Here is a 14895-nt window from a genome sequence, read left to right on the forward strand (position 1 = left end):
GGTAAACATAAAAAAAAAAAAAAAAACCCTTAATATCCAAATATGTACAAATCAAAAAATATATTACCATTTTAAGGGGATGTTTGGTTTATTAAAAGTTCTTTTTGAAAAAATAGAATGCAAAAGATGTTTGGTAAAATCATTTTAAAAACTAATTTTTTATTTTTAATATAAGAAAAGTGAATTAAGAAACATTATCTTGTTGTAATTTTTGCCAAAAAGATTTTTTGCTCCAAAAAGATAAGCCAAACACGTGGTTAATAAACAAAAGTGATTTTTTCTAGACCGTTTATGTAACAAATTTAATTTTTTGATCCAAAGTCCAAACCCATTTGTTTAGTATTGATTAACAGTGTAAGTTCAGTTTTCGCCGTGTAATATTTTGCCATATACTCCGTATTTCTACAACATTAAGGGCTTCTCCAGGCAGGAGTGAAAAACGAGCCCTAGCTGTCTCACCTCGCTCTGCGTTTTGCTCTCTATTGCTGTCGCCGCTCACTGATCTTATCCTCCGGTAAAGTTATCGTCTCTTTTGAATTGTTCTGCTAAAGGCTTGTCATCGATACTTATTATACGATGCTATTTCGATTCGGTTAGATTATAATTATGATTTAGATTGGAGAAGACGAGGGATGCCACTCACCGTTTCACGATTTGTTTATTCATCATTCATTGGCAATCTATGACGCCTGCCATTCACTAATCACGTCTCTCTTCTCTTACTCTGTCACCCTCTCTAATTTGCCGCCGGAAATCGACTTACGCCGGCCAGTTTCCACTTTCTCTCTCTGCTTCCGGCTTAATTCACAGCCTTTTTTTTTAATAATGTTTTTCAGCTCTTTCGGATTTTGAAATACATGTACAACATATATTGAGTTTTGTTGAAGAAACCCTGAATCCCCTCGCATCATAATAAAAAATATATGGGAAAAATAAGTAGAGGATGCTTCTAACTGAAAGCAGATTAAGGACATTAAGAAATTAAATTCATCATGGTTTTCACTTTTGAATGAGCGTATGGTTTTCACTTTTGAACATGGTTGCCCTATATTCTCTATGTTTCAAATAAGAGATATCAAGAGAAAAAAATAGAGCAACAGATCAATGGTTCTAAATTATTAAGTAGGTGTTAACAGAAGTAAAATGAAAGGATCCATATTTGCTGATATGATTTATATATTGTTAAAAGATTTGGTGATGGACTTGTGAAAATGCTTAGAACGACTAAATGTTGTATATTACATTTAGAAAGGTTTCATGATTGTTTTGATATCAAATTGTATGAAAGCTTTTGATTCAATTTCTTTCTTTCAAGTTTCAAAACAAGGAGCAAACCAGATTGTCAAAAAGGCAATTCACGAATCAAGTGTTTTTTTGTTTCTTTCTACACTTTAGAATGTCTTCTAGACTTTAAGAATATGAATCTTGATATCAAAAATGTAAAAAGAAACTTAAAATTAAGAAAATAATTGGAAAATTTGTTTCATCTAGAAGATGACAATTTCAGATAAAGGTAAGGTTGTTTGGTATTCAATTTTGAATGAAAACATTTGTCCTAATAATATTATGATTTGAAACAAAAATACTTTTTTTTTTTTTTTTTTAAATCTTTTGAAACTTACTAGTTTTAGTGCCTAAAGTTAATAAGTTGCGAGAGGCCTCTGAAATGTGATCGACACCCCTACTCATAATGCAATGCAACAGGTTGATAATTGATATAGAGGGTTTGGTTAATAAGTTTTGAGTTTGTATAAAGTGTGGTATTGATTATTGATTTGATAATTGATATGGAGGGTTTGGTTAATTAGGTGAAGATATGTCGAATAGAGAAGATTCAGACATTGATGATGATTTTAGTGATCTGTACAAGGAATACACTGGTCCACCAAGAAGTAATACTAATACAAGTGGGCCCGACACCACAATTACAAAAGCAAACAAAAGATCGTATGCCGGCTCTGATGAAGAGGATGGAACCCGAGACCCGAATGCTGTTCCCACTGATTTCACTAGCCGGGAAGCTAAGGTCTGGGAGGCGAAATCTAAAGCTACTGAAAGGAATTGGAAGAAACGAAAAGAAGAAGAAATGATTTGTAAAATATGTGGAGAATCTGGCCACTTTACTCAGGTATTCAAATCTCATATGATTCATCATCTTATAAATAAAATGGTTGTTCTTAGTTTATTTATTTGGATAGGGTTGTCCATCTACTCTTGGAGCGAATCGCAAGTCTCAAGATTTCTTTGAAAGGGTTCCTGCAAGAGATCCTCAAGTGAAAGCACTGTTTAGCGAGAAGGTTATAAGGCAAATTGAGAAGGATATCGGTTGCAAAATTAAGATGGAGGAGAAATTTATGATTGTTAGTGGGAAGGATAGGCTGATACTGGCTAAAGGCGTAGATGCTGTTCACAAAATAAAAAATGAAGGGGACAAGAAAGTGACTAGGTCAAGGTCACCAGAAGGAAGAAGTCCTATTAGCTCTAGAATGGGAAGGCCTAATAATCCTAGTCCTCGAAATCCATCACATTATAACCAGAGGTTTAGCAGCAGCAGGCAAGAGAAGATGATTGAAGATGTGCATAGGTTACCCAGGGGGTCCCCACAACTAGGTAAGGGATATCACATCGATAGTATTATGCCTGCTTGTGTGGTTTAAGACCCACCCTTGGCCTCAAAATAAAATAAAATAATAGTAATAATAAAAATAATAGTAATGTTGCTTGTTGGTTATCCTTAATTTGATTTGCAGCAGCAGCGAGAGGTAAGTGTTGTTATGTTCAAGAATTATGAGTGAAGTTTGTGGGTTGAACGGATATACACATGTATCCAGATGGGTTGAGTTTAAGATTGTCTTGAGTCTCCAAGTGTTTAACACACACTCTTCATTTGGTGAAGCTTATGAGAATGATGGTGCCCGGGGTCGGTCAGCCCATTCAAAGTCTCCTTACAGTGGTGGTGGTGGTTGTTCATATGATGATGAGCGCCGGGCAGGGGCGATGCAAAGGAACAAAGGATGGGTGGATGGTCCTGACAAGCAATCTAGCAGTAACGGCCCACAGACATTGGAGGACTTACATTTGGAATATAAGAGGGATGCAATGGAGATTACAGAAATTCGAGATAAGGAAGAAGATGAAGAAAATAACAGACATCGTCAGGTATACACTAACTACTACATACTACATACACTTTGGTATCTTTTTAATTATATATAATATACATATGTGTATTACTTAGTTATGAGTTATTATTATTAATTATTAGGCTGTGAGAGAAATGAGAGAAGATTACATGAAGAGGTTTGGTATGGTGCGAGCAATGCATGCAAAGCAGTGGGAAGAGTTTCTTCAAGCTGAGGCTCAAAGGCGTCAGCAGCCTCCTCCTCCTTCTGGATTTAGTGGTTATAAACAGGATGGTTACCCTGAATATGAGAATTCTGGTTATGCTGGTGGAACTGGAAATATGGGAGTGGATTCAACTAGGATACGGTATCCAGATATTGACAACTATCCTTCTTCGAGGTCACATGACAGTTATGGGGGAGAGTTTCAGCAGCGACAAAGTCAAAGGCACGAAGACTATGGGAAGGCATACAATAATAATAATAGATATTGAATCATCCGTCAATCATCATGTAGCCTAGGAGGGACTACCCACTGCTACTGGTGAGGTGAGTTGCACTACTTTTTAAATACTCTGTAATCTTGCTTGCTTTTCCATTTCCATCTGCTATCTCAATCTCATCTTTAATAAATACTCTCTCTCTCTCTCTCTCTCTCTCTCAATCATGGGGGTTATGGATGGATGGTATATGGGGATATGGAAATTGAAAGTGCATTGTGGTCACTGTATAAAAACAAGACCTACACTTGAGAGAGGACAAAGGAAATATGTAAATGCTTTGGGGAGAGCATCTCATATATTTATTACCATAGAAAAGATCTCTTCTCTTTTTACCAGGCTGGCTTTAAATGCTTCAGATATATTTTCAGGGCCAAATCCAAATCCAGATCCAGATCCAGATTTTGGGGAAAGCACTGAAGTAAGCTTAAGGTAAGGTAGGTATTTGTGTTGGGGCCTTGCCTTAATTTGATAAATATAAGGTAAGGTAGGTATAGTACGACTATAAATTTAGTTTAGAATTGGTTCCTTAAACCTTTTGCTCTTTGTTTGTTTGGGCTATAAATGTTTGTAGCAACTGGTGGGGTTCATTGCTAAGTATGGATTTTAGCTTTCAAATTCTACTATTCTTTTCAAGTAGACATGTGACTATTTGGTTTCTCCATGATGTCTGGGACATAGTTGGAATTAAAGACTAGTTTTAGTAAGTAGATTAGACTGTGTTTCGACTGGCTGAGCATTTAGTACAACAGTTACGGTTTTGTCAATGAGAATCTGACATCTGCTTTTTTTTTTTTCCATGAAAAAAAATGGCCATAATTCTTCTCAATAATAGATTAATAGTAGATGTTAAAGGGTTTTGGAAAAAAATGGAAGCACAACAGTATATGTTAATGTTGTAGGATAAAAGATTTATGGGTTTATGGGCATGGAGACAGACAATTACATGTCTGCCAAATTTCAGAAGAAAAACTATAGGCTTAAATAGAGAAATTGCCAAATTAAGATTGAAAAAAAATGTAAAAAAAAAAAACACTACCAATGAAGATTGAAAAAAGAACGTTTCTTTATAATAATAAAAACTCAAAAAACTTCATAAAAAATATCAATGTTTACCGTTAACAAAAAAAAATCTGATCATAACGTTCACAACTTCAAAAACTGCAATGTCATGAAAATAAAATAAATAACGTCAATCATCATCGTTACACAAGTCTTTTACCTATTTAAAATTGTATTCATTCTCAACTCAACTGTAAAAGAAAATTATCATTAACTTGGTTTGTTACCGTCAGAAACAGTCGAACCAAAAACTTTTTTCATTTCAACATAAGTTTTTATGCAGGTCTCGTCCATTAATGTTAGGTTAACTCATGCTCAAGTCATGTAAACAAATTAGTCATATGAAGGTGAAAGTAGAACAAAAAACAATATGTAACGCAACAAAATGAAACATTTCCAAAACTTGTACAAATACATACTACATAACAAGGTGTCTAAGGGAGGAGAAGGGGTAGTAATTCACTAATTGGACAAGGGAGAATTAGCAATAAATAATCGAGGAAAGCAATTTAATATTAAAATTACGTTTAGATAGAAAACAAATTTTTATGAGATTCATTTGAAACTCAAAAGGATTTATTTTCTTGTGGTTGCAGGAAAATGTGTTTTTAAAAGTATTTAAAGTAGTTTTTATGGTGAAAATCAATAGGTCAATAAGTTATTTTTTAAAAAGTGTTTGTCTTAACTTATATGTAACAACGTGAATTTTCAAAACAATTTTTTTTTTTCATTTTTCAAACAACATAAACTATCATTCAATATTCTCAAATCTCATGTTTAGCAAATGTCATCATAATAAAAATACATTCCAAGATCATAAAATAAATCTTCCGTTAATGTGTACAAATCATGTCGGCGCCTTCCCACGATCATCGCTAGTACCTGAAACACATAACACAACAACTGTAAGCATAAATGCTTAGTGAGTTCCCCAAAATACCACTTACACACATACACCCTTTCAAGCAATGACCTTCCTGTCCATGTGTCTCAGGGACTTCCGTCCCAACCCGGTAAACCTTCCGGTCCTTCCCGTGTCGACCTTCCAGTCCATAACTCCCTGACCTTCCGGTCTACATCATAGTGCCTTCCGGCCCATAACATAATGTCTTCCGACCCATATCAAGCATAGCATACATAGCACATACAAAACGGGCAACTAATCACATACAATGCATATATCTTTTAGCATATCAGACCTTCCGGTCACACATAAGTACCCTTCCAGGTATAATATAGTGAGAAGACTCACCTCTGATGTCTCGGTAAATCACTGACTCGATAGAAATACGATCTAGCTTCTGCCTAAACACATAAAGTAATATTCTCATAAATATAACTCCTAGAACTAGACTCTACTTTCTCTAAGCTCCCTTAGAAGGGTGAAAGACCATTTTACCCCTCCTTTGGCTCAAAGGCCTTCGTTGTTGACCAAACCCCAAAAAGTCAACCAAAGTCAATTGTCAAACTTTGACCCGACTCGGCGAGTGCACTTGGGCAACTCGGCGAGTCCACTTGTGTCCACTTAACTCTTTTAGTCCCATTTAACACGTCGAGTCACTCTCTTTACTCGACGAGTCCCCAGGCAAGAATCGCGGGGCTACCCCGACTCAACTCACCGAGTCCCAAGAACAACTCGGTGAGTTCATGCCATGCATAAGTTCTATTGACCTCCTGAGGTCAGATCCTGTTCCTCAAATCCATAGATCTGTCGTTCCCAAGCAATATAATCACGTAAAGCTCGAAACTTGATGCTTATATATATACATAATGGCATCTAATGGTGATTTAGTCCCAAAAATGGCAACCTAAGTCCAATCACCCCACAAAGACTCATAAAGCTTCATGGGTTGAAGTCTCTGGACCCCTTTGAGTCCAAATCCAAACACAAACTCGAGAGGGGACTAAATACTCTACATATTCTTCTTCTAAAGGCCATAACAAAACCCAAACTCTATGAATCAACACCCAAAACTGGAGAAGGTCCGAAGGAATACCTTAATATGAAGCCTTTGATCTCTGAAGACACTAGCTTTGCACTTCCTTCAGCCTTCTTTTGCCTTGGTCACATTTTCCTTCAAATTTTACCAACAATTGATCAACAATGGCCTCTCTTCTCTTCACAAGCGATCTAAGACTCTCTCTAGGGTGTGGTAGCCGCAATGGACAACCATAAGGGCCTTTAAATAGGCTCCAACCCCGGAGGATTAGGTTTTCATTAAACAGCGTGGACTCGCCGAGTCCAACGCGAACCCGGATGATCAACCGCGACCCTACTCGGCGAGTCTAAGCATCAACTCGCCGAGTTCCTTCACAAATTCCAAAAATAAAATATTAAAATAATATACATGGGATTCCGAGTGTTACATTATACATATTTTAAATGATATTTTAGCTTTTACAATCTAAAAAATTATAAGGAATTTTGAAAAGTTAGAAATCCTAACTTATTGAAATTTCAATTTTCAAAGAGTTGATAAAAGCTATTTTAAAAGTGTTTCATATTGCCAAACTTTTTTTTTAAAAACTTATTCACTTTTCAAAAAGCTAATAAGTTGATAAGTTGATTTTAAATGAAATACTAAACACCAAAACATCAAACAAGTCCATTTTGGATCAAGTATATCCTTAATATATTAATTCACCAACACATTTTTTTTTAATTTATGTGGATAATAGAATATTCTGATCCAATATGGAATACATATAGGCAAAAAATTTGATCAAATTTGCTTCGAGCTCCACATTTGCTTCTTTTTCATGTCGAGCATGTATTTACTGCTACAAAACAAATTTCAAACATATTAAATACTTTTTGTCCTAAAATAAGCATAATTATAGCTAAAAATATTAAGATAATGCACAAAATATATGATTAAATATGTAAATATCAAAATACCTCACACTTAACTTTTGCTTGTCCCCAAGAGAAAAACTTGATTTTTATTATCCTATGAACTTCCCCAATACTAAATACTCACAATCATTATAAACACTTCCCATTCAATTTGAACGTTCATTTTTGAACTTATAACACCCATAAGATTTAAGCCAAATTTAAACTTTCAAAAAACATTTAAAAACCAATAGTGACTATAAATGGGTTTCCAAAATAGTTTTTATCAGAGTTTTTCCCAGAATACATAACAAAATGTGAGGAGCGGTACGATCACTTCTTTGCCTTGCCTCGGTCCCCTGATGTACCTGAAACAATAGACTGAAATTGTAAGTCCGAAAGTTTAATAAGTTTCCCAAAAAATACTCATACACACAAATATAAACAGTATACAATGGGTCCAGTCACCCATCGTGTTGTAATACCCCAGACCCTCAACCAGCAGGTTGGAATGTGTAACGCCCGTAGATCCGGGTTAGTCAATTTAGAGATAATAAGGGTCAAAAACGACTTTTTGACAAAAGATTATTTAGAATAAATAATATTAACCAATCTTTATAATATATCTCAAGGGTTCCGTACATATAAAGAACGCCGAAATCCGAGTTATAACGAAGAAGTTATGGCCCGTCGAACTTTTACGGCAAAACCGGCACGACACCGGGAGACGTAAATAGTGAATTTTTGATAAAGGACTTTTTAGCCTTATCGATCCAAATAAAAGTTGTAGTATATGTTAAACCGAGAACATACAAAAAAAGAACGCCCAAATCTGACTTCGTATGAGGAAGTTATGAATTTTATAAGATTTGGCATAACAATGCATGACCCAAAACTCGAATTTTAGTTCGAGCGGTTTTTGGCCTACAAGACCTAAATGAGAATTGAAGATCTCATTAATAGGAACTCTGTAACATCCGGATTCTCAGGTATATTATTTTATTCATTTATTTTGGAGTTTGTAGAGGGACTCGGCGAGTTGGTGCTTAGACTCGCCGAGTAGGGTCGCGGATTCTCATCCGGGTTCATGACCGGACTCGGCGAGTCCACGCTGTTTAATGAAACCCTAATTTCCCGGGTTTGGCACCTATTTAAAGGCCCTTAGGGCCGTCATATGCAGCTACCAAACCCCAAAGAGAGACCCTAAGAGATCTAGAGCGTTTGTGAGGGAGGAGAGGCCACTTTTGATCATTTTGTTGGTGTGATTGCAAAAAGGAGGTGACCAAGGCAAGAGGAGGCTGAAGGAGGAGCGGATCTGGTGATTTCAGAGTTCAGAGACTTCATCTTGAGGTATTTATTCAGACCTTCTTCAGTTTTGGTGTTGATTCTTAGAGTTAGGGTTTTCTAACCCCTTTAGAGAATGGATATGTGGAGCAATTGGTCCCTTCTCAAGTTTATGCTTTGGATCTGGACTCAAAGAGGTCCAGTGACCTTAACCCTTGGAGCTTTATGGGTTATTTTGGGAGCCAAGAACTTAGGAGTTTATTTTTAGGGCTAAACACCACGTAGGACCATCTAGATGTTATATGAGTGTCAAGGTTTGAACTTTACATGATTATCATGCTTGGGAAGGTCAAATCTATGGGTTTAAGGAACAGATCTGACCTCAGGAGGTCAATGGAGTTTTTGCATGGCATGAACTCGTCGACTCCAAAGATCAGACTCGGCGAGTAGGGTTAGGGTTTCCCGTAAATCACTCAGCGAGTAGACTTACCGAGTTGGGAAAATAACTCAGTGAGTCAGAGAGGGATTAGAGGACTGGAGTTCAAGACGGAACTCGCCGAGTTGATCTTGAGACTCGGCGAGTTGAGTCGGGGTAGCCCCGCGATTCATGCCAGGTGTAACTCGTCGAGCAAGGGGAGGGACTCGACATGCCAAGTGAGACTAGGGAGTTAGTGGACACGTGTGGACTCGCCGAGTTTCCCAAGTGCACTCGACGAGTCGGGTCAAAGTTTGACCGTTGACTTTGGTTGACTTTTAGGGTTTGGTCAACAATGAGGGCCTTTGAGCCAAAGGAGGGGTAAAATGGTATTTTACCCTTCTGAGGGTGCCTAGAGAGGGTTGAGTCTAGTCCTGAGAGTTATATTTATGAGAGTATTACTTTATGTGATTAGGTGGAGGCTAGATCGTATTTATACCGAGTCAGAGGTTTACCGAGACATCTGAGGTGAGTCTTCTCACTATACTTTACCTTGAATGGTAATTAGAGTCATGTGACAGAGTTACTGTATGCTATTATGTGATGTGTTGCACTGCATTATGTCTATGTGATTTATGCCATGTGTATATTAGAGTATATCAAAGTTAGAACCGGAATGTACACAGAGCTAGGACCAGAGGGTCCACATAGTTAGGGCCCACAGAGTAATAGCTTCGAGTGGCTAGTATGTGTTATGTATGGTATTTTGGAGAACTCACTAAGCTTTATGCTTACAGTGTTATGTGTTATGTGTTTCAGGTACCAGTGATGATCGCAGGAAGGCGCCGGCATGATTCGTACACACGCATGGGTTTTTATGTATTTTGATCTTGGGAAATATTTTGTGAAACAAAGTTATGATACAATGGGATTTTGTTAATAAATGTGTTTGGAAAAATGTGTTTAAAAATGCGAAAATTTGTTTTTAATTTTACGGTGTTACAATTTGGTATCAGAGCCTTGGTTTGAGGGATTCGGAGGCATCTTCGGGCGTATCTAAACTCAAACTGAGGATTTGAGGAAAAATTTGATAATAAAGTAAATTTTTAAAAAGAGTAAAAAGAGTTTTGAGACAAACAGAGTGGAGACGTGTGTACGATCAGCCAGCGCCCGAACGGTGATTTCCCAAAATACCCTTACAATAAGTTTTAAAAGAAACGTTATGCTATGCTATATGATGAATTATATTATGCATGCTCTAGTAAGACTAGGTATTCTTATTAGGACTAGAGTGGCCTGATATATGATGCCTTAGTCTAGGGGTTTTGTTACTAGGGATGCTTGAGAGTGTTCAGATAGCAGCAAAGAGCTTATGAGAGATCTGCTAGTGAGTAGCACATGATTAGAGAGAATAGCGTACTTGGGATTTGGGACGCTGGGAGGAGGACTTGGTGTGAATGTTGAGTTGGTGTGGTCGGTAGTATTGGGCCCGTACTACCGAAGGCACCGGGTCAGTGCGCAACCCAAGTAAGAATCCTTAGGGTACCAGAGATCAAGTAGGGTTGGGATATCGAGTGTGTGTACATCCGAGCAAATTACTGATATCTTATGTTGTATTTCAGAGAGGCGTCATGGTAGGGACACGCCACAGACCAGGGACCAGTGGAGGGGGTGTGAGCAACGAGGAGCTCCACTAGATGATTCATGATGAGGTAGTTGCTGCCATCCGCGATGATATTCCAGAGATGTTCGTGTCTATCAAGACCACCTTGATAGAGACATTCGACGAGAGATACGCTGCTCTTTCTGATGTTGTTGTTGTTGCGGCCACTACAGCTGTAGCTGCGGCTAGACCGCAGGGTGGTGATGCGTTGTTGTTCCGGGAGTTCAGCAACACAAAACCACCGGAGTTTGATGGGACCCAGGACCCGATTGCAGCAATGAGGTGGATATCAGACATAGAGGGATGTTTCTTTACTTGCTCATCTACTGAGCATTTTAGAGTTCGGTTCGCGCTGAACCAGCTTCGCTTGGGAGTGAAGGATTGGTGGAAGTTTGTGACGGCGCATTATTCGCCTGCTGAGCTTGCTGCAGTGACTTGGTAGAGGTTCACTGCTATGTTCCGAGATGAGCACGTTCCCCAGGTGGAGAGGGAGCGTTTGGCCCAGGAGTTTCTGACCCTCAAGCAGGGTACTGATTCTGTCACAGTGATTACAAGGAAGTTCCATGAGCGGGCGATGTTTTGCCCAGAGCACGTGTCCTCCGAGAAGGCACGTATGAGCCGCTATCTGAGTATTTTGAGGAGGGATATATACGGGAGTTCGTGGTGAACTCGACGTAGCGGACATTTGCTGAGCTTCAGGAAAATGCCTGGAAGAGGGAGATAGAGCTGGAGACCCAGGCTAGGGAGGAGGCTGAGTCTCAGGCGAGGGATCAGCGACCGGCACAGTCTTAGCCGGCAGCCAAGCGGGCCAAGCCCGCTGATTCGTGATCGGGGAGTTAGAAGGGCCGCACTTGTCACAAGTGAGGCAAGATCCACAAGGGGGTGTGCAAAGCGGGGTCTTGCTACAAATGTGGCAAGGAGGGGCATATGGCCAAGGATTGCCCCAAGGGGTTTGCAATATGTTTTCACTGCAACCATACCGGACACCGCAAGGCAGAGTGTCCATAGTTACGAGGGACTACCTAGGGAGCACCTCAGGGATCTTCCCCTGCTGCTATCAAAGCTACTGAGAGCCGTCCAGTGAAAGCCGAGGTACCGAAGGCGCGAGGGAGAGCCTTCCAGTTGATTGCGGAGGAGGTTCGCGCAGCACCCGATGTCGTGGCAGGTATGTATTCTTTCATATATTTACTTTTACGTTGAGATATTGTGCTTATATTATGATATGACCCGTACTGGGAGTAGCGGGAGTAATAGATTTGGTGAAGACATGGTCTTCACAGTGGCAGAGGAGATAGATGGTTATGGAGCATTGCCTTGGGAAGGCAAGGAAATCGCGCAAGGAAAGAAGGGGTGAACCCCTATGGGTTCAGTTGCAGTACTCAGAGAGTACCAGAAGGATTTTCGGTTGAGTAAGTTGTGTTTCCAGAATGTTCAGGGTCAGGATGGACCCGAGATTATTATCCGTAAGGATTGATGTCAGTCTGAATGACTGAGCGGAAGGCCAGCAAAGTTAGGCAGTTGGTGTTAGACTAATTGGTGGGGTATTGGAGGCAGACCGCAGGCGGTGGATCATAGCAAACTTCGAGGATGAAGTTTAGTTTAAGTGGGGGAGAGTTGTAACACCCAAAGTCTGGAAGGCTAAGAAAGGAAAGAAAACCCTAATTTTAAAGGGCGACTCAGCGAGTCCAAGGAGGAACTCGGCGAGTCCCAGCGGGATCCGGGTCGAGGAGTAAGTGACCGACTCGGCGAGTCGGCCAAGGGGACTCGGCGAGTCTGGTCTGTACGAGGAAAACCCTAAATTCGGGACTTGGAGCCTATTTAAACGTCTCATTCTCTCCCCTAGGGTTCCTTTATTGCCTCTTTCACCCAGAACATCGAACCCTAAGCCCCATTGTTGCTCATTCAAGCTTCCAAGACATTTTTAGGTGATTTGAAGGAAGAAGAAGAAGGGGAATCAATAAAGCTTCAAGGATTGGCCTTAGATCGAAAGATTTGGGGAAGCTTTCTGAGTTATTGAAGGTATTAAGTCGTTCTCTCCTTTAGATCTAGTATGGTTGTGAGTTTTGGGGGTTTTCTAGCCATGATTAGTTATCTCTTTTGAGCTACAAGCCAGATCTAAAGTTGCTACCTCAGATCTAAGCATATTATGGTCTTGAGAAGCATAAAGTATCAGCCCTTGAGTTGATTATGGAGCCTCTTTGATTTAAACCCTAGTTTATGGTGTATTTTGCCTAGATCTCCTTCTCTACACGTAAAGTTCGCAAATTTACGTGAGGAATAGGCTTGGGAAGGGTAGATCTACAGTTTGGAGTTCATGCGTGACTCAAAAGCCCTCTGCATGTAAGGGGATTTTAATGGAATCAGCGAGTCCTTTGAGTGGACTCGGCGAGTAGCATGAAGATTAGGAGCAACTCGACGAGTGGGATGAACAGCTCATCGAGTCAGATGAAGATTGCCTTGTACTCGGCGAGTCTGTTCTTGGACTCGGCGAGTCAGGTTGCGAAACCCCAAACCCTTCGAGTTGAGACTCGAATCAGTGAGTCGGGTGGAGACTCGGTGAGTTGGACAGGTCAGGACTCAGAAATCGGTAGACTCGGCGAGTCATGGACTAACTCGGCGAGTCGAGATGCGAAAGGAAGGACTCTGAATATATGAACTCGGTGAGTCAGTAGGTTGACTCGGCGAGTCGGGTTGACCTGGGAGGTTGACCTTAACCAGTACTTTGACTTTGACCAAGGTTGACTTGGTTGTCTTTCGGGGGTCAGTTAGACTCAGTGTTGCATTGATATTGGTAGTTCGGGGAGCAAGGGGAGCAGGAGTTCAGTGAGTTTCCGGGCAGCAGCTAGTGAGATCATCAGCAAGTTCAGCCAGTACATATGAGTTTCCCTTTGTGTGAATGGGTCTAAGGCCACAATGTCGGCCCATGTAGTTATGAGTAGAAGGCCCGGGGGTTAGCCCTAGGCATCGTATGCTAGTATGATATTCCGGACGAGGTCCATTAATAGCGGGCAGGTGCCCAAGGATTTGTTTATATGATAGTTTATACTTGTTGTCTATGTGATACATGTATGTGCCTGGTAAGGAGGTGAGTGTGGGTAAGGTATCGTATCTCACCAATAGCAGAGTGTGGATGGGGTTCCACATCTCATTAGTAGCAGAACAGGGGCAGGGCCCAAGTTAGGGAAGGAGTGAGAGTGGGTTGGGCCCGTATCTCACTACCAGTAGGAGCGTGGATGGGGTTTCATGGCTCATCAGTAGCAGGACAAGGGCGAGGCCCAGGATAGGCGAGACCTTAGGACAGGATCAGTCGTATGAGTTTAGCTTATGTGTTATGATATGTTTATGTGTTATTATTTGTTGGCGGGCGAGGCCCTGTGACAGGCAAGGCCTAAGTGAAACAGATCTGTATCCGAGCGGGGCTCGAAGCCAGGCGGGGCCTGGAGCGGCGGGGCCGTTGTAGTAGGCGAGACCCGAGGCAGGGGGCGAGGCCCAAGATAGTGGGCGTGGCCCAGTATGTGCAGTATGTGATTATGCATGGTATGTGGTAGGGTGGGGAACTCACTAAGCTTCGTGCTTACGGTTTTCAATTTTGGTTTCAGTTACTTCCGGTAGCGGAGGGAAGAGCTCGGGGTGATCGCATTGCACACACCATTGATTAGACAGCCTGGGAATGTTTTACTCTGATAACGAACATGTGTTTTGGAAATTAATACTCTGTTTATGTTTTGGATTAATGATTTTGCTTTAAGTTAAGTTTTATTAAAAGAAATTTTTGGTCTTGAATTTTAGGTCGTTACACAGTTAGTTTGATTGGGAGCTTGAGTTTCATATTGGTTGCGTTCAAATAATGTGTACATTACAAGTAGGGGAGAGTGAGATTTCTCAGCAGGAGAATTCGTACCATGTTGCAGTCTTCAGCCAAAATTGCTCAAGTTAAAGACTTCCATGCGCATTGGGGTCGTTGCCAGTTGGTGAAATTCCTATCAGATCGTCTTAAATGCAATTTGTGTTAG

The 14895-nt window shown here is 40.4% G+C and overlaps 1 protein-coding gene across 2 annotated transcripts; it reads left to right on the forward strand.

The window, feature by feature from the left end:
* Window positions 1-379: 379 nt before the first annotated feature.
* On the forward strand, window positions 380-4284 carry LOC145010780 (Zinc knuckle (CCHC-type) family protein). 2 transcript variants are annotated; one of them, XM_078969311.1, is made up of 6 exons: window positions 380-514; window positions 1809-2128; window positions 2199-2610; window positions 2897-3159; window positions 3266-3671; window positions 3994-4284. In XM_078969311.1, exons 2-5 carry the CDS (start codon window positions 1817-1819, stop codon window positions 3614-3616), a joined length of 1338 nt encoding a protein of 445 aa, XP_078825437.1. In that variant the 5' UTR covers window positions 380-514; window positions 1809-1816; the 3' UTR covers window positions 3617-3671; window positions 3994-4284. The 2 variants fall into 2 exon arrangements, with proteins under 2 accessions (XP_078825437.1, XP_078825438.1); XM_078969312.1 differs by having other exon boundaries at window positions 3266-3666.
* Window positions 4285-14895: the final 10611 nt, after the last annotated feature.

Source organism: Lactuca saligna, chromosome 8 (assembly GCF_052625555.1).
Source record: "Lactuca saligna cultivar CGN05327 chromosome 8, ASM5262555v1, whole genome shotgun sequence".
Lineage (NCBI taxonomy): Eukaryota > Viridiplantae > Streptophyta > Magnoliopsida > Asterales > Asteraceae > Lactuca > Lactuca saligna.

Excerpts from the sequence above, each read along its gene's own strand:
- LOC145010780 (XM_078969311.1), top strand. The coding sequence starts at position 1,817 with ATGTCGAATAGAGAAGATTCAGACATTGATGATGATTTTAGTGATCTG. Across the intron at positions 2,129-2,198 it reads AATCTGGCCACTTTACTCAG|GGTTGTCCATCTACTCTTGG; the intron begins GTATTCAAATCT and ends TTATTTGGATAG. Across the intron at positions 3,160-3,265 it reads AAAATAACAGACATCGTCAG|GCTGTGAGAGAAATGAGAGA; the intron begins GTATACACTAAC and ends ATTAATTATTAG.